The following is a 24,929-nucleotide window of genomic DNA, read 5'->3' as shown; positions in this document are numbered from 1 at the left end:
CTTAGTGGACGCTCAGAACACACTGAGGGGGCCACTTTCTGCAGCTGATCCTTCATCTCAGTTTGCCCGTGTTCACATTATGTGATGTCTGGGCTCAAGCTTGCATTCTATAGTTTGTATGTGGAAATAGCAAAAGGAAAGACAGTAACTTTCTTTTTGTGTTGATGAGTTCCCAGGAGGTGAAGCCAGCATGTTGTGCAAGGATCGCTGTCCAGTAATGTTGCAGATCGATAGATTTCACCTTCTGTGCACCACATAGAAAAGTGTTTCTCGCTAATGATAAAATGCAAATGAAAGCAATCTTGAGATATCATACTTATTAAAGAGGCTGCTTCATATTATATAAAAACATCCTTACCTGGTGAAGTAGTATGAAACTGGAGTAGCCTTTCATTTCCTAGGCATTTCTTATATCTTGGTCCCAATCTTGGAAAGCAATAGAGTAATTCCTATCAAGAACCATAAAGACATTTAGCCTCAGACCTGGTAACTTCCTGGTATAGAAATTCATCGTGAGGAGATAATTCCACAGAAGTAAATGCAGCCCCAAGTTGTCAACAACCTAAACAGCTTTTATGCATACATTCTAAAGGATTATTAGTGCAAGTAAGATACAAATAATTTGATATCATGATCATTTTATTTTGTCGTATGTTTTTTGTTTCATGTTATGATTCTAACACTACAAAATTGGTGTGTGTGTGATAAGTAATATGCAAAGATAAAAAGAGCAGTTTGTGGTGGGATCGTGCTTTTATTCAAGCTTGCTGGTGTCTTCTCAGTTTAAAGACCACTGCTTTGCTAAACCATTCACAGGGCGACATGGGCCAGCCAGGACCCAATGGGCTTCCATCAGATACCCACCATGCCATCATCGGGCCCACGAAGGAAGTGTTCCACCCAGATCAGTATAAGGTAAAGGGCTTTCACCAACATTGACTGTATTCCCAGTTGAACTAAAAAAAGGAGAAGAAAAAAGGTAACTGTCTTCGATCTTATTCAAAGTAGAAAAGGCCTGTCCACCAAATTGGCAAATTGTGCGTGAAAGCACTGTTCACAGTCATATATGTGCACCGGTCCATCATCTTAAATACTTGTGATGAATTTGAAACAACACAAAAATCCATTAAAATATGTCAAATCTATCCTTAAGTACACAAGTCCCTAGTGTAGACATGGGTGAGGTCAGAGCGTGAATCAAAGCCAGGTCACGGAACTAGCTGAGCAAAATGTTGTATCCTGCAAAGTTTAGTCTTTGCTGACACAGAGCACTATTCTCAGTTTTTTGGGATTAAAGTCAGTTTTCTGACCCTTTCCTTATAATTTCTATTAATGTTCATTTGATTAAAAACATACTCTTGGAGCCTGAAATAAAAGTCCAATCCTGCTCTTCCAGTGACTCGCTCACGCAGACCACCTAACCTCCCTACCCCTCCGTGTTCCTTGTGTCGGGTAAAGACAGTCATACTGACCTGGTGTGGCTGCCGAGGGGGTTACAGGGGCACAGGGGAGGTCGAAGGTCGGGCACCGACAATCCAAGGAACCAAAACAACCCAAACAGAGAATGGAATTCCCATCTCTCAAGTCTCTGTCCAGATGAGGTTTGGGTGCCCGGTTGTGGGTGGGAGCGGGCAGGCTGGTGCACTGAGGCGGGGAATCAGCGGCCTGGGAGGTGGCCGGTGTGAGGCAGCAGTGCCAGGGATAAGTATGTCAGAAGCAGGTGGTTGTGTGTTGGCTGAGTTCAGAGCAGGACGTCCCTGGACAGGCAGGAGGGGGGCTCCACTGAGTCGTCAGGGTGGGGACCAGGAGGGACTCTGGCCCCTGGTGGTGATCTGACCATCAGCCAGGTGGGGCCTCTGTCCAGTTTCAGGGCAGGAGCAGAGGATGGATCGAGGCCAGAGCAGGTCCCATCCACGCTGAGATGCTCAAGCTTCTGAAACAGATTTCCTTCATTATGTGCTACCAAGAGGGGGTGGGTTCGGAGCTGGGGCCTCGCCAGCCTGCAGGGGGCAGTCCTGGGTGCAGGGGTCCCCGTGCTGTCCTAGCAGCGATGGGGAAAAGGACCAGGCCTGTAACATTTCTTTCCCCATTTTAGACCAAGAGAAGTGAAACTAATAGATCATATAAAATTGACATTGCTTTCTAAAGCCTTGGGGTTTTAATATGTTCCAAAAGTGCCTTTTCCTCAGAGCAATCTCCTAATACTATTTTATTAAATGAACGTTACCATTACAGACTTTCCCCTGGGCGTATCTCCCACCACCAGGATGTTGATAAATACCTGCAGCTGTGGGGTAAAGGAAACCTCACAGAGAGAAGAGAGACAGCCTTGCAATTGTGGCAAAAATAATGCATGATTTAACTTATATTATGAAAATCCAGAAGAAATAGCACATATTTTCCCTTGAATTTTGAAACCGCAAAATTTAGGAGTCGTTTGTTACAATTAATTTCTAATCACTGTTTACAGTTTTATTAAATATTTTCACCTCTTACCGTAAACCCTGGTCGATTTTGAATATTACTATTCTCGAATTAATGACATGCCTTATTTTTCGTTTTCTTCACAGGGTGAAAAAGGAAGTGAGGGGGAACCAGGAAGACAAGTAAGTCGAGCCATAAAGATGCTCTTCTCCCCATGGCTCCCAGGTTCTCGGTGGTCCTGTTGCGAGGATGGAGCGTGCAGGGGTGGGAATGATGCCCCACCTCTGGGTTTCCAGTCCGTTTGTCTACAGCGAGAAAGTGTTCTCATTTATTTTTACACTTTTCTTCAGAAGTTTTAGAATGCCTTCCTTTTTGCATAGTAAACATCGGTTGATCAACATTTTCTTAAGTTCATAAAATGAACCTAAGCACTTTAAAAGAGAGGATGTGTGGATGGAAGGGCTGGGCAGCTTCGATGGTGGCTTCTGTTGTGGGGCTCTAGCCGCGGTGTCACACTGCGCTCGCTTTAATCCTCGTCCTGCCTGCCCCGTGTTCCCAGATCTCCCCATCGTCACTTACTGCATGACCATGATAGGTGACGTCCCGGATAGGTGATAACCCAGGCAGACTCGCAGACTGCCCGTGACTCTGTCGTTATGTGGAGCTCGCGTGGAGAACAAGAGGCAGGCCGGCCACGGTCGGGGCGGGAAGAGCTAGAACCCCTGAGGAGGGAAAGGCTGACGTGTGGGGCTCTCTGTGTTCTCTCCTAGGGCATTTCCTTGAAGGGAGAAGAAGGCATCATGGGCTTCTCTGGAGCGCGGGTAAGCCACGCATCTTGTCACTGCAGATCGCTTTGCTTTGTTTTAAATAGACTTTACTTTTCACAGCAGTTTTAGGTTCATAGCAAAGTTGAGCCAAAAGTACAGAGGTTTCCCGTGCCTTCCCTGCCCTCCCACACACACGCACAGCTTCCCTCACTATCAATGCCCCGCACCAGGGCAGTCCTCGGGCCTCGGTCAATGAGCCTATGTTGATTGACACTTCATTATCACCCAATAACTGTGGTTTTTAGTCGGTGCCCATCCATTTGGAGGAGAGTGGGAACGGAACACAGACATTTCCCCTTGTATTAGTTGGGCTAAATTAACTTGTGGTAACAAAAATGTAGACTGCCTCCAACACAAGGAGTTGGTTTCTTGTTGTCCTAAGAGTCCAACGAAGTGGGATGGGGTGGGAGTGGGGGTGTCTGCTCCCGAGGAGAGTCGGCCACCTGTGGCCCCCATACCCTGGGACAGACCGCCTTCTTCAGAGGGTAGCCTCCAATGACACCTGCCACTTCTGCCCTCCCTCTGTCGGCCAGGACTCGGTCACTGGCCAAACCTAGCGCAAGTGAGCTGGGCAGTGTGGCCAGAGCCACAGGCCATGAAGAGGAGAAAGTGGCCTTGCGGTGACCACCTGGTACCACTACCACTCAAGAGACATGTTGTAGTCTCTGAAAATCAGCACAGAGACTCGTGACAACATCAGAGCACAGGCCAGTTTATCTCTTTGCCACTCTTACACTACCATCTTTACGGATTTCTCCACGTTTCTTTGAGCAGTAGACAGGATGCGTTATCGCTCGATAGTTTTAGTGTCGCTAAAAGGCCCCATCTCCTTTAGAAAACAAAAGGAGTCTTTGGATGGTTTGACACTTTCGTAGTGAAGTACTTTATTTGAGTCAATGTCAGGTGCCATAACAGTGCCCTCTGGGAAACGTTGCTGCATCTGCTGAGCTGTTACTGTTTCTCTTTTCTGTTCTTCCCAGGGTGCCCCTGGCTTCGATGGTGAAAAAGGCTCACCAGGACAAAAAGTAAGTTTGTTGCGTAAAATGCAGTGTGTTCCAGGCTGAAGACATCTTACAAAGGTCAAATATGAAAATAGCCCCAGAAAAAACATTTAAAACTTTCCCTACATTTGCAGTAGTGTAAATGGTGCTTCCTCCCAGATCACGCACAGTGCTTCAGTCAGACCGTTTACCTTTTTCCTCGTCTTTACAGTGGTTCTCGCCGCTCAGGCTTCCCATCGTCCAGCCCCAGCAGCACAGCTTCTGTACCAGGCTCACCTCCCCCTCTGCGTCACTGTGGGGCATTCTCGGAGAGACTGTCCACGTGGTGACCAAGGGTCCACCTACATTTTCTACATATTGATCTCGCACATTTTGACACTTCGTTTATCTTCAATGAGACCCAATTAGTTATTTTTATCCTGTGTTCTATGACCAGATTTTTGGCAGTTTTTTTTAGAAGAAAATGTTATGTGAGAAATGTATTATGAATCTGGATCAGGCTTAGAATTGTCTGAACACTAGGTCATATGAGAGAGTATGGAAATGGATTTTTTTTGATTAATGGTTTATTTATTATTTTCACTATTTGTTGTTTTTACTATTTCAGTGATAGAATTTATGGCTCACCTCCTTCCCATCGCAGACCCCTAGCACTCTTCCCAGAGGCACCCACTGTTAGTAGCTCTGTGGGTGTTGTTTCATAAGTGGTAGCATTTATATGCATACAATGTAACAGCAGAAAGTAAACATTATGCATGCCGCTCTGCCACATGTCTTTCTCAGGCAGTGCACCTTAGAGTTGGTTCTGCGTCAGCATGTCAGCACGTACACGTCTACCTGGTTCTGTTAACAAGCTGTGCAGCTTTGCAGTAAATGGGTGTAACTGTAGCTGCTTACTGAGCCCCTAGCAGGGTTTCTAGCTGCTTGCTATTTCCAGCAATCATGCGGTCAACATTGTGGTACTCACATCTTGGTGCCCATGGGCTAGTATTTCCCTAATTCAGTCCTTGTAGGTCCACAGAAATAGACTTTTTAAAAACTTAATTCAGCCTCCGTCATGGCTCCACTGAATCCTGTCCTTGGCTCCATCACAGGATGGCAGTGTGACATCTGGAAAACCGTAAGGACACAGCTAGTGAGCAGTAGGGTTCATCAGTCCCCCTGCAGGGAGTTTTGCTGTTTGTCCTGGGCCTACAGATGGACCTGGCCTCCCAGGTTCGATGTCTGACCTCTGCTGGCTCTAGGCACAAGCCGTGTGAACCTCGTGCTCTGGTTTTGACCACCCACAATTGAGCACCAATCTTCATTCCTTCCTGCAGCCTCAGTCGGTCTTAGTCTTCCCGTTCCTGTCCTTTTCTCCTAAACTCAGGTCAGGGACGACACCGAGGTTTGCCCGAATTGTAGCCATCTTCTCCTAACGTTAGTAAGGGATAGGAGTATCCGCAAAGACAGCACGCACGCCTGGTGGACAGCCGTCCATGCTACACCCCAACCAAAGGCCAAGCGGCTGGATTCTAGTTTAAGGATGACAATAAGCGGGTGCTGTAAAGAGACAGAGGACTAAAGCGAGCATTAACATTTAAAAGTAAGCCGTTTCCACCTGCCCCACGTAATTAAAGTGCTACTGCTAATATTTTGCCCACCATGTGCCAGTGAGTCATAATTATGATCTGTTTTTCTACACCCAACACTAGGGAGATACAGTGTTTTTAAAGTGCTGTTCAACACAGCTGCCCCTAGACCTCAGAAGTTAGTGAAGGACAAGATGCCCAGCAGTCACTGACCACCTGGGGCCTCTAACTGCTGAGGCCCAGATGTTAGGATCGAAGGCTCACGTCTTCCAGCTTGCTTTCTGCACTTGCGATAAGCGGGGAAGACGCGGGTACTTCTGGTTAAGTGGGACGTCTCAGTGGCTGCGGGGAATGGTTTGCTCGACTATACAGGTAGAAAATGCCCAGGACATGTACACAGGGCTGAGCCACCCCGCTCGTCGGCAGCTAATGCACTGCAGGCGTGCCTCATGTGCACACACAGCTGAGTCGTCCTCCTTGCCAGTAGCAGACATGTCTACATGTGTTACCCACCTGGCCAAGCTGCCATTACTCCCCAACTAACTTTTCAGTTGTACTCACAGACTGGTTTTATGATGAAAATGGAACCAGAAACCAACAGCAGCTCCAAGGACCAACTGTGAGCACCAGCTTAAAAACGCATCCAAACGGGATGAGCCAAAAAAGAGAAGATTCTGGGAAAGAGCGTTGTTGGCCCCTCCCTCATTCCTACCGAGGTTGATGGAACTGCCATTCGTTCTGTTCATTTGAACTTTTTCTAAAAGGGAATGGGGAAGTGTGTTTTATCCATTTGGTTATAGTAAACTCTCTGAAAAATGAGAGATTGTTTCCCCTCCTTTTTCTAGGAGAAACATATTTTTAGTATCTAAGCAAAAGCTTTTCACAGCCTAGAGTCACTTAAAATAGTGTTCATTGAGACCTCGTCTCCTCTGAGGACTAATGGCAACCACCGTGTGATGTCATCAGGAGCCCTCCCTGTGTCAGTGGGACTGTTGCACTGTCAAAACTGCTCAGGACTCAGAGGAGGTGGCATTGACACCGGGTGTAACAGGAGGTGACTGATTCTCACCAGCTGCCCATGCGGGAAGGTTGGTGATGGCCATGTAGTTATCTCTGGAAAGCTCCACGTGGAGACACCTGGTTTCAGACTGGGTTCTTTTATTGAAAGCTCCCTGGCTTCCATTCTCGCATGCCAAATTCTATTTCATTTTCAGGCTGGCAGTTTCTTTGTGGAGGTGCCCCTGTTGTGAGCACATTTCTTATACCCAATACATCCTGATTGACACTGCTCAGCCACTGAAGTGGGAAAGGGTGCAGTAAACAAATGAAGATCAGGGAGATGAGCGTCTCGGTCACACTACTGACCACAGGAAACTGTTTTAAGCACTTGAGAAGTATACATGTCCCTATAAGCATCTGATTATAAATTCTCTTTATCTCTTTGTTATAGCCAGTCCCTAAAGACTTCTGCCTAATGATTTTCCCGAGCTTAGTTTGGGCTGTTTCTACCCTTGAAAAAGATAAAATTGACTACTTCTAAAATTCTACAATCAGAACTTCAAATAATTGCAGTCGAATTAGTGATTGTGTTATTAAATTTGAGGGGACAGGAAGAGAGGAATCTATACTTTCGAAGCACTTGATAATTATTCATTCTAAAATAGACATTTATCTGAGCGTCACTTTCCTGACTTCAGTTCTCTGAATGCTGAGGGTGCTGTGACACACTTCTTAGCAGGAGCTCAGGAACCCCCAGCTGGTCCTTCCTAGGATTGTGGTTTCCAGCACCACCCTGGGTAGCACCCTCAGATAATTCCTCCTTGACCACACCCCCTTGTTACCTGCCCCCTGTTGTGATGTCTGTCACACAGAAACACAAAGGGGACAGTTCAGATCATTGTTTTGATTCTTGGGATCTGCACTGTTGCGGTTCCAGCTGCCAGTGCTCTGAGATGAGCTGTGAGTACAGACTTTTCCCTTTACTCTGCTGAGTTATACATACTACGTAATACCCAACCCCCAGACCCCATCAATTCATCTGCTGCCAAGAACTCACAGGGAAACTTCTAGATCATTATTATGGCTATCGAGGCTCCAGACTATTGGGGTTCTAGCTGCCAATAGTCTCAGAGGCATCCTGAGTGCTATTGAATTTTTCCCCTTTCTCCAATTGGTTTTACGTAATACCCAGTTAATTCCAAACTGTTCAGACATATTTCAAAACTGTTGGAGCTATTTTGGCTTAATCAACACAGTGGTAAGCACTTGGTAATTGGAGATGCTTGTTATTGCTTGTTGATGATGTCATTGCACTCTGAGCGAGGCCTGGGTGGCCCAGAATGATGAGATTTGACAGAATCCAGTGCCTTGTTTGAACTGGGTTGTTATGTCAGCGCTGGACACAGCTCAGCCTGAATGCCTGCTTACCAACCCCCCAGTCACTGGCAAGCTCTTCGAGGACTCCTAGCCTAGCCTAGCCTAGCCCATGAGATGGCCTCGAAAGAGGAGGTCATTTTTAAAGATTGGCACCTGAGCTAACAACTGTTGCCAATCTTTCTTTTTTTTCTGCTTTTTCTCCTCAAATCCCCCCAGTACATAGTTGTATATTTTATTTGTGGGTCCTTCTAGTTGTGGCAGATGGGACACCGCCTCAGCATGGCCTGATGAGTGATGCCACGTGCGTGCCCAGGATCCGAACCAGTGAAACCCTGGGCCGCCAAAGCAGATCGTGTAAACTTAACCACTCAGCCATGGGGCTATCATTTTTTAAGTCATTTTTAATATCAGAGAAATTTGCCTTCACTTTTGAATCTTCAGCTCCACCTAGTGTGAAAGAAAGTCAGTTTAAATCATAGACCCACAATGAAAAAACTCAAAATTAAGCCAATCTTAGTTCATTCTAAACCACATGACTTTCAGTATGCATGCTCCTAGATTTCAAAATATCCTGTAAAATAATTAATGTACTTTTTTTATACCATTGGCACCTGGCCTTCTGAATTTTGAGGGCCTTACTGTACCTATTCTTTAGCAAGAGGGAATATTTCTAGATTTTTGAAAAGCTTTGTACATCTGTCCAGATATGACATGTCTCATAAGGGTAAACTTTCTCTTTCGATAATATTCAAGGGAATTTGAAAGCAATAATTAGCATTAGAGTTTTGTGTTTTTTTTTTGCCATTTTTCCTACTACATGCCTTGCAGTAGGTCTTTTTACATTGACAAATCTAGGAGATCTGAAAGCTTCCTCCACACACATTTCTCTCTCAATCCCTAGATTTGGGAAGTTCTCTTCAGTTATTTCGTAGAGCACACTTTCTGCTCCATTTTCCTTTTCCACGCCCTCAGGAATTCCAATGATTCTTAAGTTGCATTTTCTCATTGAGTCAGCTAGTTCTCGGAGATTTTCTTCAGTTTTTTTAATTCTTAGTTCTCTTTCTTCCTCTGTCTGGAGCCATTCAGCCTGTCTGTCTTCAATTATGCTAATTTGCTCCTCTATGGTGTCTACACGGGCATTCAGGGAGTCTGTATTCTGTTTTATCTGATCCATTGTATCTTTCATCTCTAGTATTTCTGATTGATTCTTCTTTATAGTTTCAATCTCTTTTGTGAAGTAACTCCAGAACTCGTTGACTTGTTTCTCTATATTTCCCTTTACCTCATTGAGTTTTTTGATGATAGCTGCTCTGAACTCATTTTCACTTAGTTTACCTATTTCCAAGTCCTCAGGACTTAATTCTGTGTTTTTATTGTTTTCTTGTGGACTGGAGCTTTTATAAATTGCTGGCTGGTAGAGGAGCGGTTTTTGCACATGATGCTATTATTCGGTTGCAGTTACAGCCTGTCGCCACTAGATGGGGGCCGAGAGCCACGTGTTCTGAGCCCTCCGCCTTCAGCCACGTTGGCGGCGTGCAGCACGGGCTGGGGGAGGAGGGGCACTTTCTCTCGCCTGCAGAGCTGGATTCTAATCACCTCTCGCTCTCTGATTTCCCAGGGCCCTGGCTTGATGGGATCCCCCCACACAAAAGCTTTCCCCCGTTAGAGGGTTTCCACTGCACAGCGGTGGGAGTCCTGAATGATAACACGGACACGGGGCCACCCACCCCCTCCTTCCCACACCCGCGGCAGCGATCCCAGTCTCTAGGGGCGGGAGTGAAGTTCTCTCCTACCCTGTTGCGGCTCTTCCAACAGCAGCTCCAGCCTCTCCGCCCTCCGTTGTTTGGCTGCTGTGGGTCTCTGACGATTTGTGTTATTAGGATTTTTTTTTGGTTGGAAAGCAGTTGCTCTTTTTGGTTGTAATTTGGAGGGGAGAGAGTCCCAGCTGAGCTCACGCCACCATGTCACTGACATCATTTGAGATTTTTTTTTTTTTGAAGAGAAAAAAATTCTAAATTGAAAGGCTCAAATGCTTCTATTTGGTGTTAACTGAGATTTTTCAAAACCATCTTGGGAGAAGGTTTTAATAGATGGATCAGGTTGTCAACACTCAACCCCACTGCTCAGTCATAAAATCATTGAAGTGGGCAACCGAGCGTTTGTGCCTCCTGAAGTGATGCAGTAGGAAGGACACAGTACCCTCCGTGAATGGTTCTTGCTCAAAAGATGAACCTGAGCCTAATGAAGGCAGTAGATCTAACTAATTCAGAGAAAACATGGGGGCTAGAGGCGCATTCATACCACACCACAGGGTGCAGTGGAGCGAATCCACCACGTAGGATCTTTGCACCACAGATGACCCAGTTTCTTCAAAAGAACAACAAAAAATTGCTAAAAAAGCAGAAAGGAAGAGGAAACTGTTATGAATTAAAAGAGAATTAAGAGATATATCAGCCAAATGTCATATTTGGACTTTGTTTGGATCCTGATTCTAGCAAAACAATTTAAAAAGACATTTTTGAGACCAAAATCAAGGAAAATTGAACATAGACTGGGTAGTAGGTGATTTTAATTAATTATTGTTACTTTTGTTAGACATAATAGTGGTATTGTGGTCCCTTCTTTATATGTCAGAGATAAAAGTAAGCACAGCACATCTTTCCTGCAGGGAAGCAGAGGACTGGATGGTTATCAAGGCCCTGATGGACGCCCGGGACCCAAGGTAAGCTCAGTTTTCACCTGGATGGCCTTCTTTCTTCCCTTTGAGTAATGTCCTGATCACCTCCTGTTCACTCCTGTATAATACAAGATAACCAAACACACAGCACCCAGCACTGGAGATGCAAGATGGACATTCATTTATCAGTCACGTGATCCCAGCCATGGCGAGGAGGTTGCTGCACGCCATGCAGGGCTACCTGGAGGCTGCATGGGGGCCTGCACTGGGAGCACAGTGAACCAGCAGGCCTGTGGGAGGCTGACTGTGTAGTAACAAGAGGATGGAGTGCCCCCGTTCCCAAGGGAGGAGATGACTGACTTGTTGAAAGATTCCATGGGCTGGCAGGGAGGGGAAGCCCAGTAGGCTGAGGACCAGGTGGGGCACAGCTGCTCCAGCTGACAGGGGGGCCAGCCAATGGGGAGCCCTTCCTGCTGGGCGGGGGGCATATCTGGTGAGGACAGGGACCTCGTGGTTAGGCCTTTTGGGCCTGTGAGGCTCAGAGACGTCAAGGCAGCACATGGAATTGTGGGTCTTACAGCTCAGACGGTATCATGTCAGGGTGCAGTTGCATCACCCCTGTTCAGATACCAACGTCAACACAGAATAGCCTGCCCTGCGGAAGGCACAGTCTCCTGAGACACCTGGACTTTGCGCCATAGCGTAGTGGAGATGCTGCCTCAGGCACAGCCTGTGCGTTGATCACTCAGAACAGCCGCTCTGCTGAGCAGACAGTCCACATTCAGCTTTGTTCTTTGGGACTATGCATGTTGTCCAAAACTCCAAAAGGCCGGTCTCACATGCTTCTATTTTCCTCTTTTCTTTCTCCAGGGAGAAGTGGGTGACCGAGGCCTGCCGGGACCGCCTGCCTACTCCCCTCATCCTTCCCTGGGGAAAGGTGTGTGCGTGGTTTCTCTTGCATGTGTACATTACATGTGCGTTCTCTTCTGTTAGGGACACGGAGTCATGAACTTCCAGGAAAGGTTTTTCTAAGCAAAACAAAAAAAAGATGTTTATGATATAAGCTTTGGAGAGTCTTGGTCTCACATACACCTGCTCTCGTGGCTCCAATGTGGTATCACGGAGACACCCTCATTGGTTTCCTCTTCCTGAGAGAGTGCTCCCCACTTTCCAGGTGCGACCCCTCCATTGGGAAGTTCTTTCATGTCTGCGTACCTTGTGCAGATTCTGCACACCTGCACTTTCACTGAAGGAACCAGGCCTTGCACACTGGGCCTCCGTGGCAGCAGTCCCAGCTGCCTTCCCTCACATCTGCTCCAAATGTACCGAGATGCTGACGCCCCTCTGCTCGCCAGTCTAAAACCCGGAATTGATCGTAATCCATAACCTGTAAACAGTCACATCCTTTACACTTCAGGGAACTAAGCCCCCAGATGTTTGCACAAAGCTACGACCTGGGACAATGCTCCCGCTGTCACAGTTGACCACGGGGTGGGGGTGAAGGATTGGGCAGGTGCTGCAGCTCATGCTCCTCTCCTCATTTTAGCTCAGCCGTCCAAACTGGCAAGAGCAGACTGAAACAGGATTCCAATTCTGTGATTAGAGCAGTGCTCTCTGAGCCTTTTGGAATGTGCATCCTTATAGGTTAAAAAAAAAAAACGTTTTCAGCACCCCTCTGAATAATCATCTGTATGTTTACTTATGGGTAGTGTATCCGTGTTATAGGGGGTTCCACGAGGGCAGGGGTTTTTGCCTGTGTGGTTCACTGCTGCATCCACAGCTTCTAGGACAGCACCAGGCGCTCAGTAAATATTTACCTGAGTGATTGAATGATGCTCGTGCGAACACGTATGCATCACACAGGGGTTTTAAAGGGGGAGAGTTTTTAAATAAAGATACTGCAGTGTTGTTTCCCTGTGCCCGGTGGATGATCTGCCTCAGGCCTCTCATCTATGTCCCGGGGCCCAGGCTCACTATCCTGCTCAGGGGCGACCATCCAACCACTTCTGCATATCTTTATCCAACATCATTGAGAACATAGAACAGAGCAGGGCCAAGGACAAGGTGTCGGGGAGCCCCCTAGAGATCTCTCTCCAGGTTGACTTTGAACCGTTAATGAGTGTATTTTGGATCCATGCTCACACCTGGGAGTCCGCCTCGTGTAGAGCCCGCACTCGCCTCCTTTCCGTGGGGTCCAGCGTGCCTGCCGAGCAGAAACCCCAGGAGACGGAACATGAGGTTGACTTAGTGTTGGTGATTTTGGTGAAGTGGAAATGCTGTCTTTGAGGCTTTGGGAACGTAATATTTAAAATTAATGTTGGCTATCTCTCTTTTTCATTCATCGGAAACGTCACTGACCGGGAGCCCAGAATTGATTTAGTTGGCCTTTTCCACCCTGAATTCCTAGAAACCACACTCAGAAGGTGGATGTTTTAAATTCGTTTTTTCCCAAACTCAGAGTCAGAAAGTCCACCGCTGCGCGTGTTGCCACCTGATGGCTGGCGTCCCTGTGGTGCTGGTGAGCCGAGTTTTCACCGAGCCGCGGTCCAGGGCTCCTCAGGGCGAGAGGTTGGCTAATGAGCAGATCTCCTCAGGGGAGAAAGGAAAATAAATGTCTCCCTTAGAAAGTAGCATTGCAGGAGCTTGTCCAAACGCGAAAGTGAGGGAGCTTTGTATCGAAAAAAGAAGGATTGCGAGGTAACTAAAAATAAAAGTAACCTTGCTCTTCTTCCAAACAAATGGGCAGGTCTGCGGTTTTCAATTTGATCTTGTCTCTTTTTATTCGGTGGCTGACGTTTACATAGTGCTTACCGCGTGCCAGGCAATGATCTAAGCTGTTCTAACCGCACTTGTCACTTGATTTACTCCTCCTAACAACCCCATGAGATGGGGACTGATCTTAGCCCCATTTTACTGATGGAGAAATTGAAGCACAGGGAAGTTAAGTAATGTGCCCAGGGTCACGTCTGTAATAAGTGGAGGAACAGGACTCCCACCTGAGCCGCCTGGTTCCAGAGCCCAGACCCTCCCTGGGGTCCCTCATGTGTACAAGGCAATTATGATGCCCAGCAAATCTCCTTATTTTAAGGACTTTCTTTTGAGATTAAAAAATTAAGGATCACATACAGAGTGGTGGCTTTCCTGACAGTTGCTATTATCTGTACGAGAAAACATAATATTCTTTGCTTTTCTCTCGTCTTTCCCAATTATGTTCCAGAAAAATGTGTTATCCAGTAAAGTGTTGCTATTTACACAGCCGAAGAATGTAGCAAAGAATGTAGCAAAGCCACTTTGTGGTTGTTGGTTTAGGGAGAAGGTTTGTGAGAGCTTTCACATATGTTATTCATCCAGCAAACAGCTATGAAAGGCCTATCGAGGCTGGAGCTGGGCCTCAGGGGAGGAGGGGTTCAAAGAGAATTGGCCCCTCCTCGCCTCTGGCCCCTGGCACCGTGCCTGCTGTGTGGGAGGACTCCTGATCAGATCCTTCCCTTCTTTATCCCCGCTGTAGACTCAGCTCCTGTCCAGCCCGAATTCCCACGACTCCCGTTTGCCTGGACCCCAACTCCAGCCCAAATCCCGCGGAGCACCCCCAGCTCTGCTTGCAGTCTGTCGTTCCCTCTGACTGCTCTTCCGTCAGCCATCCTCTGGCCTCTCCCTGCCCCGTCTCCCATCTGACTTCACCACGTAGGAGGCTCAGCTGTCCGTTGCGGTCTCCGTGAGAGCTGAGCGCCGGTGGGCAGGGTGCTTCACCTCTCTGTAAAGTTGGGGCTGTAATAGCATCCAGGCCACAAGAGCTTTACAGGAATCAGATGGATGTAAAGTGTCTAACGCTGAACCTAGTGCAACAGCTCAAAAATATTGTCTCCTTCCGATATTTTTATTCTCTGTGGCCCCTCAATACCAGATTTTTTCCCCCGAGTAATCTTCTCCTCCTTTGAAACCTCTCTGTGTCCTCTTGGCTTTCTGTGCCTCTCTATTGTTTTATGATATTTACAGGAATCTTGTATCACCCCTATTTGATCAGGAATGAGCTCCTTGAAAACAGGGACCCCGTATATTAAACATTTGGACTCCCCCCACACACACTTCACGCAATGTTCAGTGAATCCGTAAATACACGTTTAGTGAAAACGGGAGCATCTGTCACGAGTCCTCGACAGCAGTCCTGTTCTTACTGTGGGGTCTGTCTCCGTTCCAGGTGCCAGAGGTGACCCAGGATTCCCAGGAGCCCATGGGGAGCCAGGAACCCGGGGTGAGCCAGGAGACCCCGGCCCGCCAGGCCTCCCTGGCACATCCATCGGAGATGAAGGTAACATGGTTCCCTGATGTCAAAACTAAGACCAAAGTACACCCCGTCAGATCTGCCCTCACCCGCTGGGCCCTGCTGACTGACCGCACGGCTCTGTCGGGTGCTGCTCTTTCTCATAGACCAGGCGTGGCAGCCCCCGTGGGTCTCGCTACGTGTGGTGGATGTCTTCACAGACCGTTGTACCTGTCACGATACCTCCCTGACTGGGTTAGATTATGCCCTGATGAGTAGCTAGCACGATTCTGTCAGCAGGCTGGAAGAGCACGGCCGTGGTCAAATGTTGCAAAGTGCTCGTAGCAACTCTGGGGCATGATCTGGGGGCAAAGAGAGGGGCATTCGTAAAGTCAAAAAGTGGTGGTGAAATACACCACTGACCTCCAGCTCTTAAGCCACTGACTGTACTGTGGATCCTCTGGTCCTGCTGGTGGCCTCCTGTGGGCGGCAGTGCCAGCTCAGCCGGTCAGTGTCAGAAGTCTCACACTGCGTGGGTTGCTGTTGCATTTCAGATGAGAAGAGAGGATTACCAGGCGAAATGGGACCCAAAGGCTTCATAGGAGAGCCAGGCCTCCCTGCGCTCTACCCCGGCCCCCCGGGAGCTGACGGAAAGCCAGGGCTCCAAGGACCCCCAGGGCCCGCCGGACCACCTGGACCCGATGGTAAGTGGAGGGAACCTCCAGGGGGGGCATTCCAGTGCCCAGACAAAGGAGGCTGGCCACAGCCGCATTTTCACTTGGGTTTTCTACTCGATAATTCCATGAACTAATGCAGGAGGCAGTGCTTTGGGTGGAGCAGCAGCTCTGGGTGCAAATGGAAAAAGCTGGTGATGGAAGAAGGGCACAGCCTGGCCAACCTGCGTCAACAGTCCCGTGGCTGTTACACACTGAGGGCGGGCTGACTGGCCCTCGGCGAGCGTCTGAGGGGGCGGTGTGGAAGCAGATGGAAACCGAAAGCTATCGGTGTCTGCGATAGCCCGTAACCCTTCGTCCACAGCGGAGGGCTTACCCTTGACGTGCAGCCTCTCTCTGTTTCACCACTGACTTTAAGTAGGCTCAATAATCTGCCTTCTCAGGCCATGCAGAGCCAAAGCGACAATGGAACAGGTGACTATAGTTGATGACAAGAAGAGATGGCTTCTGTACTTCTGAAAAGAAGTGGCAGCCGTCGGCCAAGGCCGAGATGGATGGCCATGAAAGTCTATACGCTGGACAAGCATGAGAATCTGGGCCCCCCGTGCTCCCTAGGGGCAGCACGGAGTCCCAGCCCGAAGTGGTCATTCCAGGTCCCCATGTTACCATGGCTCATCTTTTAGTTAGAATGTTCTAAGGAGGCAGGAAAATGTGCACTCTGTATCTTTGAACTTGCCATCAAAAATGGTTATTCTTTTCAGCTTCCAAGTTGAAAGAGTTATGTTTCAGAGGTTGTAACATCTCCTAATGGGAACATTTCATCCCCTCAAGAGATGAGACAAATGAGGCAGTGGAAGAAAATATGAGGTCACAATTTCTTATGTGACATGGACCACATCTAGCAGCCTCTTCTTTTAAAAATATTTGACTTGAAATTCTCTGACATCCCCCTCGATAATCTCTTAGAGCTTCCTCTCTTTGGGGAAGAGCATCGTGTTTGCTGGTGGACAGTGTTTGGACTTGGCTAACGGGCAAATCCAGGCTTGAATTGCTTTGGAAGTTCCTTCTGTTTGCCGTCTCTGGAATGGAAACTGTTGGGGGTGTTAGAAGCATGTCTACTGTACATCCTTCTTCCATTAAAAACTCAGCTGTCACTTCTCTGATTCCATTTTTGTATTCTACAGAGAATTTTTAAGTTAATGTGGTTCTACTTTTCCAATTTTCCTTCAACTGGAAAAACCAGATTCTCACATTCTTTAGAAAATTTTTAGGTACAGATATTTCCCTAGGATTCGCCAAATAGTTTTGAGCAGTGTTATCTGTAATATTTTTAATTATCCTGGAAGTAACATTTATTACTGTGACATCTGGGATAATGGCTAAGTTTCTATGAGTATTATATTTCCTAAGTAAGTGGTATCTGTTGAGTTTTCCTTTTTTGGCAACAGAACATGATGTGTTAAAAATGAAAGCATAATTCCATTTTGAGAAAGACACAGTCACATGTTATCTTGCTTTGTAAATCTTGCTTAGTAAATCTATGATTTACTAACATAATTCATCTGTAAACAAATTAATTTCTGGTCCATGTTGTAGACTGAAGGGGGAATTTACAAAACAGATGGAATGGTATCCAATAAATTATATCAACCTAAAATTTTAAAAGCACACAACTTAAGTTCTCCTTGAAATATTTATTTTACCCTGTGAGACACATTGTTTCCAGATCACTTTTTTTAAAGTTATCTCTTGTACAAAAAGTAGCCAACCATAATGGCCTTTTAAAACATTTTTGTGTATAGTCATAATTTAACATCAGTGACCTAGATTCCCACAGAGTTCTTAACTTTTCCCTTATAGTGAAACTGTTGGATTCTTTTCTTGTTAACTGCATTTCATCCTGTTTTATGTGCTGCTACTGATGAAAACCAGAATTTTTAGTCTTCTGTGGTTCCAGCAAAATCAAGCTGTGAAGTCAGTCTTCTTTCTGAGCTAAATATCTTGCTTCCTCCTTGGTCCAGCTCAGTTCACTAAATCGAGTATTGAGGCAGTTCCATTGTGTTCTAGAGTAAGTCAAATGCTGCCTGGTTTGTGATGGCCCTTGGCCTCTTCAGAAAAATCGTGTGGAAAACATCTAAGAGGCACACTGCTATTCTATAGGACTTGTTTGAAGTTATTCATTTATTAGCTAACGAAAAAACACCCTAGGATGGCACCTTAAGATGGCCATATGAGGCTTTTGGACAGATTTGCAAACACTATAAGGAACCCCCACCGTCTCATTGTTCACATGTACAATGCCAACATCCCTGAAGTATCTGTGATTAAATAACCACCTTCTGATACGGTGCTTTTCCTAACACATGGGGAGAACTTGGAGATAAAATAAAGCCCACGGAGTCCACCACTGGACTGAAATGCTCCTGACCCACTCACCAGTGACCCGCAGAGCCGCATCTGGGCTGCCGTTTTGCTCCCCGGCAGCCTGTCAGCCTCACAGGATGCAGTGGCATCCTCCTTCACACACGCTCCTCTTGGCCTCCCCAGATGCCCCGCCGTCTGTGCCTCTTGTTGTCTCCTGGCCTGTCCTTTCTAAGGCTCCTTGGCTGGCTCTTCCTTCTTCTTCCCCTCTGCCCATCCAGGGACAGTGGAGTTCCTTGAAGTCCAGTCTTGGCCCTTCTCTGTGTACTCGCCACCTAGATAAACCCATCCATTCCCATGAACCTAAATATGAGCTCCATGTCAGCACTCCCTAATTGTGTCTCTAGCCTAGACTCATACGAACTATTCACTTGTCGCATAGTCACCACTGTGTGTGTGGTGACCGTGTGTGTCCAGAATTGAGCTCTGGATCTCCTGCTCCCCACCCAACATGCCCCTCTCCTTGGCCTCACCCATCTCTGCAAGCCCGGGCGCTCAGGCCAGAGCACACCCACACTCTGCATCCGTGGCCCAGTCCCGGAGATTCCGCCTCTTGAATCTCGGATCTGTCCGTTGCTCTTCATTTTGCTGCCTTTGTCCTAATTGAAGCCCCCACGCTTAGTCAGCTGGAAGAGCAGCCCACACTTGAGCAGCTTCCATTCCTTCTCTCTCCAGTCAATTGTCTACACAGCCAGCGGGTCCTTTTACATGTAAATTAGACTGTGTAACTTCCCTCCTCAAAACCCTTTATGGCTTCCTATTGCCCTTGGGCTAAAATGCAATTCCTGCCTTTCCTCCTACCTCAGGGACTTAGGCATGCTTATCCTCTCTCTGGAACATCCCCTCCGCCCCTCTTGGCTGGCTCGGTTTTATTCTCTAGTGAAGGGTCAACTTCCTCAGAAAGGACTCTTCTGACGCCTGCCCCCAGCTGCAAACCGGCTTCTCCCCGTTACTTTCTCTGAAGGCTGCTGTTCTCACAGCTCTGGCTGTCGCTGCAAATTCTGTGTCGCTGTGTTTACTAAGGTGTGTCTGATGCGTGTCTCCACATCTGAACTGTAAGCTCCCTGAAGGCCTGTCGGTTTTGTTTCCAACTGTATACACAGTACCTGGCACGTTGCTGGGCTAGCATAGGCACTGGATAAATGTTGATGAATGAACAGATAGATGGATGGATGTATGAATGAGAGACATTGTCACATATGTAGTAAGAACAAATCACACAGAACAGTAGTCATTGCCACCTTTCCATAAAGATTTATCCTTCCCCAAAGCGATCTGACATTCAGATTCTGGCGTCATTTTCCCAAGCAGATGGCAAAAAGTTTTAAAATTCGGTGTTTTCCTCTCCTTCCTGCCTTCTTAATCGCCTCGTCCTCTCCTCCTCTCAGGTCCCCTGGGGTGGCTATGGCAACATGTATTTTAATTTGTTTGGAGGAGTTCTGTTGGATCCACGGAGCTGTGGGCGCTGCAGGGTTTGCAGTGAGGAGGACAGAACCAGTCAGGCAGACAGACGGACAGCCGGAGTCCATGCACGGCAGGGATGTTTCCTGGGCACGCGCAGCCCCAGTCTCACCACAAGGTGGTGCTCCTCTCGAGGGTGACACAGAGAGTTTGGTTGGCTTTTAGAGTCTCCCTCTCACACCTTTGCAGACGACGCAGGGCTTCTGAAGCCCCCTGATGCTAGCCGTGGGGGTGCGGGTCTGGAGGGGGGAGGTGAGCACGCAGAATCCAGATGAGTCACAAGTGATCTGCATTAATGACACCAACCCACGTGTGCACGTGCATGTGTGTGCACCCTTTCCGGGACAGGACGGACTAGGGAACCGAGTTCATGTTAATATCTTATTTTGTTTTGCTTTTGTCTTTTGGGGAACCAGAAGTTGTGGGAGTGCCAGAATCCAAGACTTTAGCACATAAGTAAAACACGGGGTCAAAAAATCACAACCTTTCTTTGGATTCAACATTTATCAAAAGTAAAGATTTTCTTCTCTAGACTTTTTTTTCCTAGACGTCTCTAGATGTCTTTCCATCCCTGAAAGCTGTGGCCTCCAGTCTCCGTGGCTTCTGAAGAGGAATTTTGGAGTGGAATCGGGGCCGGGGTCGTTCTTACCCGATGTGGGGAGACTTTTCTGGAAACCTTCCAGCACGGGGCTCAGCGGGATGAGGGGTCCCGCATGCTGTGCTAACGTGCTATCCTTGTGGGTCTTCTCCTTAGGTTTCCTTTTTGGCCTTAAAGGAACAGGAGGGACAGCGGGCTACCCCGGGCCTTCTGGTTTCCCTGGGGCTCGTGGACAGAAAGGATGGAAAGGTAAGAGCCTAGGGAAGGAGGGAGAAGGCTGGAGAGACAACCTGGGCCCCAGTCCACATCCCCCTCCTCACTGTTCAGACGTGAAAACGACCCTGTTTCCTGCCGGCGCCTCCCGGTGGATAGCACCCTGGAGCAAGGCTGGGCACCCAGCACGCAGTTGCTCACCCTCCTCTGTCCTCAGTCCGCCGTCTGTGTCAGTGGGTTCCAGGGAGCACGGAGCCGAGTACAGGACAAAGACCGTGAGCAGCGATGTCTTAGGCTGAACTGACACGACTCCTCTGAGTACTCAGCTCCAAGGCGATGTGACGGGCTCCGGCCGTGGCAGGTGCTTGTGGACCAATCACCTGGTGACCCGACAGGACTCCCTGAGTTAGGGATCACTTAGCGCGAGGAGGCTGAGACTCAGGAATGACGGACCTGCCCGTCGCCTCACTCCCACCTGGTGGTAGAGGGGCAGTTGGAACCAGCTGTCCTTGTGTCCCCTTCCGTCTCCATTTGGGGGACACTGCCCCTAGATCAACGCCCTTTCCAGAGAAGGACCGGCCCGGGCGGCCCCTTCTCTGCGAGGTTCTCGGGGCTCCACTGTGGCAGCTGCTCAGCTCTCCCATCCCTGAGTGTGAGGAGCCCGTTCTGGCATTTAACCACACCCAGACCTTTCTGGTGTATGTGGGATGTGTGGGTGCCTCAGCGCCCAGGGACCGACTGCAGGAATCAGACCTCTGTGGAGGAGCCGAGAAGAGTGTTCATCTGCCGCACAAGTGAATAACGAGTCCCTCCCTCTTGCTCACATGGCAGGTGACGCCGGCGACTGCAGATGCGTAGAGGGTGATGAGTTCGTCACGGGTCTGCCGGGGCTACCAGGGCCCAAGGGCTTTCCAGGCATCAATGGGGAGCCGGGCAGGAAAGGGGGCCAAGGAGATCCTGGCCAGCACGGCATCCCTGGGTTCCCCGGGTTCAAGGTGAGAGACCACTTCTGTCACAAAGCTAATGACATGTCCTTGACACTTAGCCCCATTCTTTTATTCTTGGCTTTTATTTATTGAATTAACACATCTTTAGACCAGCAACACACACATACCTGATGCTCCATTTAAAAAAGCCACGTACTCCAAGAGGAACCTTGAAAACCTTTACTGGTGGGAATGTGAAATGGTGCAGCCGCTGTGGGAAACAGTTCGATGATTCCTCAAAAAGCTAAACATAGAGTGATCATGGGACCCAGAAAGGCCACTCCTAGGTGTAGACCCAGGAGAAATGAAAACACATGTCTACACAAAATCTTGTACACAAATGTTCATCGCGGTATTAATAATAAAAGCCAAAAAGTAGAAACAACCCAAATGTCCGTCAACTGATGAATGGATAAGCAAAACATAATCTACCCATATGATGGAATCTTATTCAGCCATAAAAAGGAATGAAGTTCTGGTCCATGCCACGATGTGGATGAACCTCAAAAATGTTACACTTAGTGAAATACAGCAGACACAAAGGAATGCATATTACATGATGCCATTCAGATGAAATGTCTAAAACAGGCCGATCTAGAGACAGGAAGTAGGTTGGTGGTTCCCAGGGGGGGGGGGAAGGGGGGAATGAGTATTTAAGGGGTATGAGTATGGGGTTTCTTTTCAGAGTGGTGAAAACGTTCTGGAATTAGATCATAGTGATGATTGCACAACCTTGGGAAAATACTAAAAACTGCTGAATTGTATGCTTTAAAATGGTGAATTTTATGGTATATGAATATCTTTTTTTTTTTAAACTTCTATCATTTTGAATGTAAAGCATCTTACTTTTTGAGCATTCACCTCTTCAAATTGAGTGTAGAACTGATTTCACTTTTTGTGAAGGCTCCGCTAACCCAATAAAAAGAGAAACTTCCAAGTATCATGAATTTACTTTGGATGGATGGATAAAATTCCCTGCCCACAGATTCCCTGTGGATATCAGCTAAGTGGACTTTATTTCACGCCTTATGAAAATGTCCACTGGAGATAGATCTCTCTTCCATGACGGGTTTTAACTAACCAATGATTTCAAAGCAAATTTCAGATAAAGGCAAAAAAAATGTTTATATATATATATGTGTATATATATATATATATATATATATATACATATATATATTTTATTTTTTACTTAAAAAGAGAACTGCAGGAGATTTATAAAATGAAAAGTATATCATTTTATATGTTCAGCAATAGAGGAAAAATTGCTCAGGATGCTTGGCCAGCGATGGTTAGAATGATGTGGCTCCACGACACGGTGCAGGGGAATTGCCACCACACAGAGCTGCTGGTGCAGAAAGTGGTGACCCCTAGTTGCTTCATGGCGCGGGAGCTTTGCGGGTGAAAATAAGATCCATGGCACCTCTCAGCTCCATGCCCCGAGCTTTCTCAGAAAATGAATACAGTCATGCACCCATAACGATACTTCGGTCAACGATGGGCTCCATGTGCGACGTCGGTCCCATAAGATTGGCACCATAGAGCCTGGGTGTGTAGTAGGCTACACTGTGTAGATTTGTGTACGTACTCTGTGATGTTCACCCAGTGAGGAAACCACCTGACGACGCATTTCTCAGAATGTGTTCCCATCCTTAAACGACACGTGACTGTCGTTTTATCCAACTGAAAATAGTAGGTGCTACATTTTATCCCAGTCTAAAAATGATACTGTCTCCAAATTGTGGCTGTCTAAGCATGTGAAAGTGTGTGTAGTGAGAATCACAAACTTAATAATGGCAAACTGGTAGGGTCTTTAGTTGTTTATAAAATGATTGAATGCTTCCTAGAAGCCAAACAGCTCCCATTTTGTGCACCTGGAACGTCCAATATCTTCCCAGAGCACGTGCGTTCCCCAGCCGTATCGGGCACACACCCACAGCACTTCTGTGCCAACACCTCGGGTACTGTGTGTGTTGCATTTACTGATATGTTTGTGTGCCTGGCAACCCCCCTGCAGTAGGAATGCCTGAGAGGGTTTTCTGTTTTTTCACATCCGTGCTGAGAGAGTCTGGCAGAGTACTTGAAGGATGGGAGTCGGCCAATAGATAAATTCACCCGTCCTTCCATCCATCTGCCCAACACCTATTTCTTGAGCACCGTCTGTGTGTGAGACACTGTCCTGGATACTGAAAGAATGTCACCCTTTTCTGCCAAGAACTCAATCAGCACATCTAGTATGTTTGGAATATATGAGAGAGAGACGGAGAAAGGAACTCATAATCACTTGTAGCATTCCATTTAATTAAGCCAACACTAAAAGCTCTCATCTTCTTGCAAATAACAACAACCAAGATTTGCCCAAAAGTAGCCTTTCATGTATATTAAAATACACCCTGAACCGTTAACCTGTTCCTTTCTGCTGACTGGAAGACTTCACTAGATTTTATAGCCTAAAATGTGAGTGTCCTTGCAGTAAGCTTGTCTCAAAAGTGCGTTTGTTTCCAACCTTAATTTCAGTTTGGAAGACAAGCTGTCAGTGAAATACTCTGTTGTTCTCAACGTTGAATGATCACAAATTTCCATCCTTTGTACTTGGAAGCTGGTTACCTGCTCGGATCCTAAATAACTGCAGTTGGAGTTAGCAACCGTGTAATTTAGATCGTTGCTTCTCAAAAGTCCCTGAGGATGTGAATCCCTGGGCCTTTGTGGAAATACAGATTCTGGTTCGGGTGCCTCGGGTGGGGCATGAGGTTCTGCGTTTCTAGCAAGCTCCCAGAAGAGGCTGATGCTGTGGTCCGTGGACCACACTTTGAGTAGCAAGGTTCTGGTTTTCACTGTCCAGCCATGTGTGATGACTTCCATGAAATTTTAATTATTTAAAATTAAAAATTCGGTTCTTCAGTCCCACTGGCCACATTCAGGTCCTCAATAGCCATTTGTGCTTGGTGGCCTCTGGATCGGACAGCCGGGTCTGGAGCATCTCTAGACTGCAGAGAGTTCTTCTGAACTGTTCTGGGCTTCATAATGGGTAATAGCCCTCAAGTTGTATAGATGGAAAATCATCGTCTTATCGATGTCCTTAACAGTATGAAGGAAGAAGACATTTTGTCTTTGTTTCCACAGGGAGCCCCTGGTGACATTGGACCTCCTGGGCCCAAAGGAGTGAAGGGAGATTCCAGAACAGTAACCACCAAAGGTCAGTCTTCTGTGGCCAAGCAGTCCTTGGGCCGTGTATCCTCTGGCACTGGATAAGTAGATTCACACTGTAATCCTTTCCCAGGTGAGAGGGGACAGCCAGGTGTCCCAGGGGTGCCTGGAATGAAAGGTGACGACGGCATCCGGGGGCGTGACGGGCTCGATGGATTCCCAGGCCTTCCGGGGCCCCCTGTGAGTAGCCACGCGTGTGGGACCGGCTCAGCCCTCATCCTGACCAGTCCCG

General features: G+C 47.4%; 1 protein-coding gene across 1 annotated transcript in view; it reads left to right on the top strand.

Moving 5' to 3' along the window:
- Positions 1-24,929, top strand: part of COL4A2 (collagen type IV alpha 2 chain) — a 191,115-nt gene that overhangs the window by 122,726 nt on the left and 43,460 nt on the right. The window contains exons 13-24 of the mRNA XM_046664030.1: positions 817-915; positions 2,571-2,606; positions 3,195-3,245; positions 4,232-4,276; positions 10,868-10,921; positions 11,747-11,813; positions 15,075-15,185; positions 15,692-15,841; positions 20,448-20,540; positions 21,336-21,499; positions 24,614-24,686; positions 24,771-24,877. Of these exons, the coding sequence (XP_046519986.1) occupies positions 817-915; positions 2,571-2,606; positions 3,195-3,245; positions 4,232-4,276; positions 10,868-10,921; positions 11,747-11,813; positions 15,075-15,185; positions 15,692-15,841; positions 20,448-20,540; positions 21,336-21,499; positions 24,614-24,686; positions 24,771-24,877 (1,050 nt within the window). The remainder of the gene's footprint in view (positions 1-816; positions 916-2,570; positions 2,607-3,194; positions 3,246-4,231; positions 4,277-10,867; positions 10,922-11,746; positions 11,814-15,074; positions 15,186-15,691; positions 15,842-20,447; positions 20,541-21,335; positions 21,500-24,613; positions 24,687-24,770; positions 24,878-24,929) is intronic.

Source organism: Equus quagga, chromosome 6 (genome assembly GCF_021613505.1).
Source record: "Equus quagga isolate Etosha38 chromosome 6, UCLA_HA_Equagga_1.0, whole genome shotgun sequence".
Lineage (NCBI taxonomy): Eukaryota > Metazoa > Chordata > Mammalia > Perissodactyla > Equidae > Equus > Equus quagga.
The sequence above is the reverse complement of the archived record's forward strand: the minus strand, read 5'-3'. Positions and strand labels throughout refer to the sequence as shown.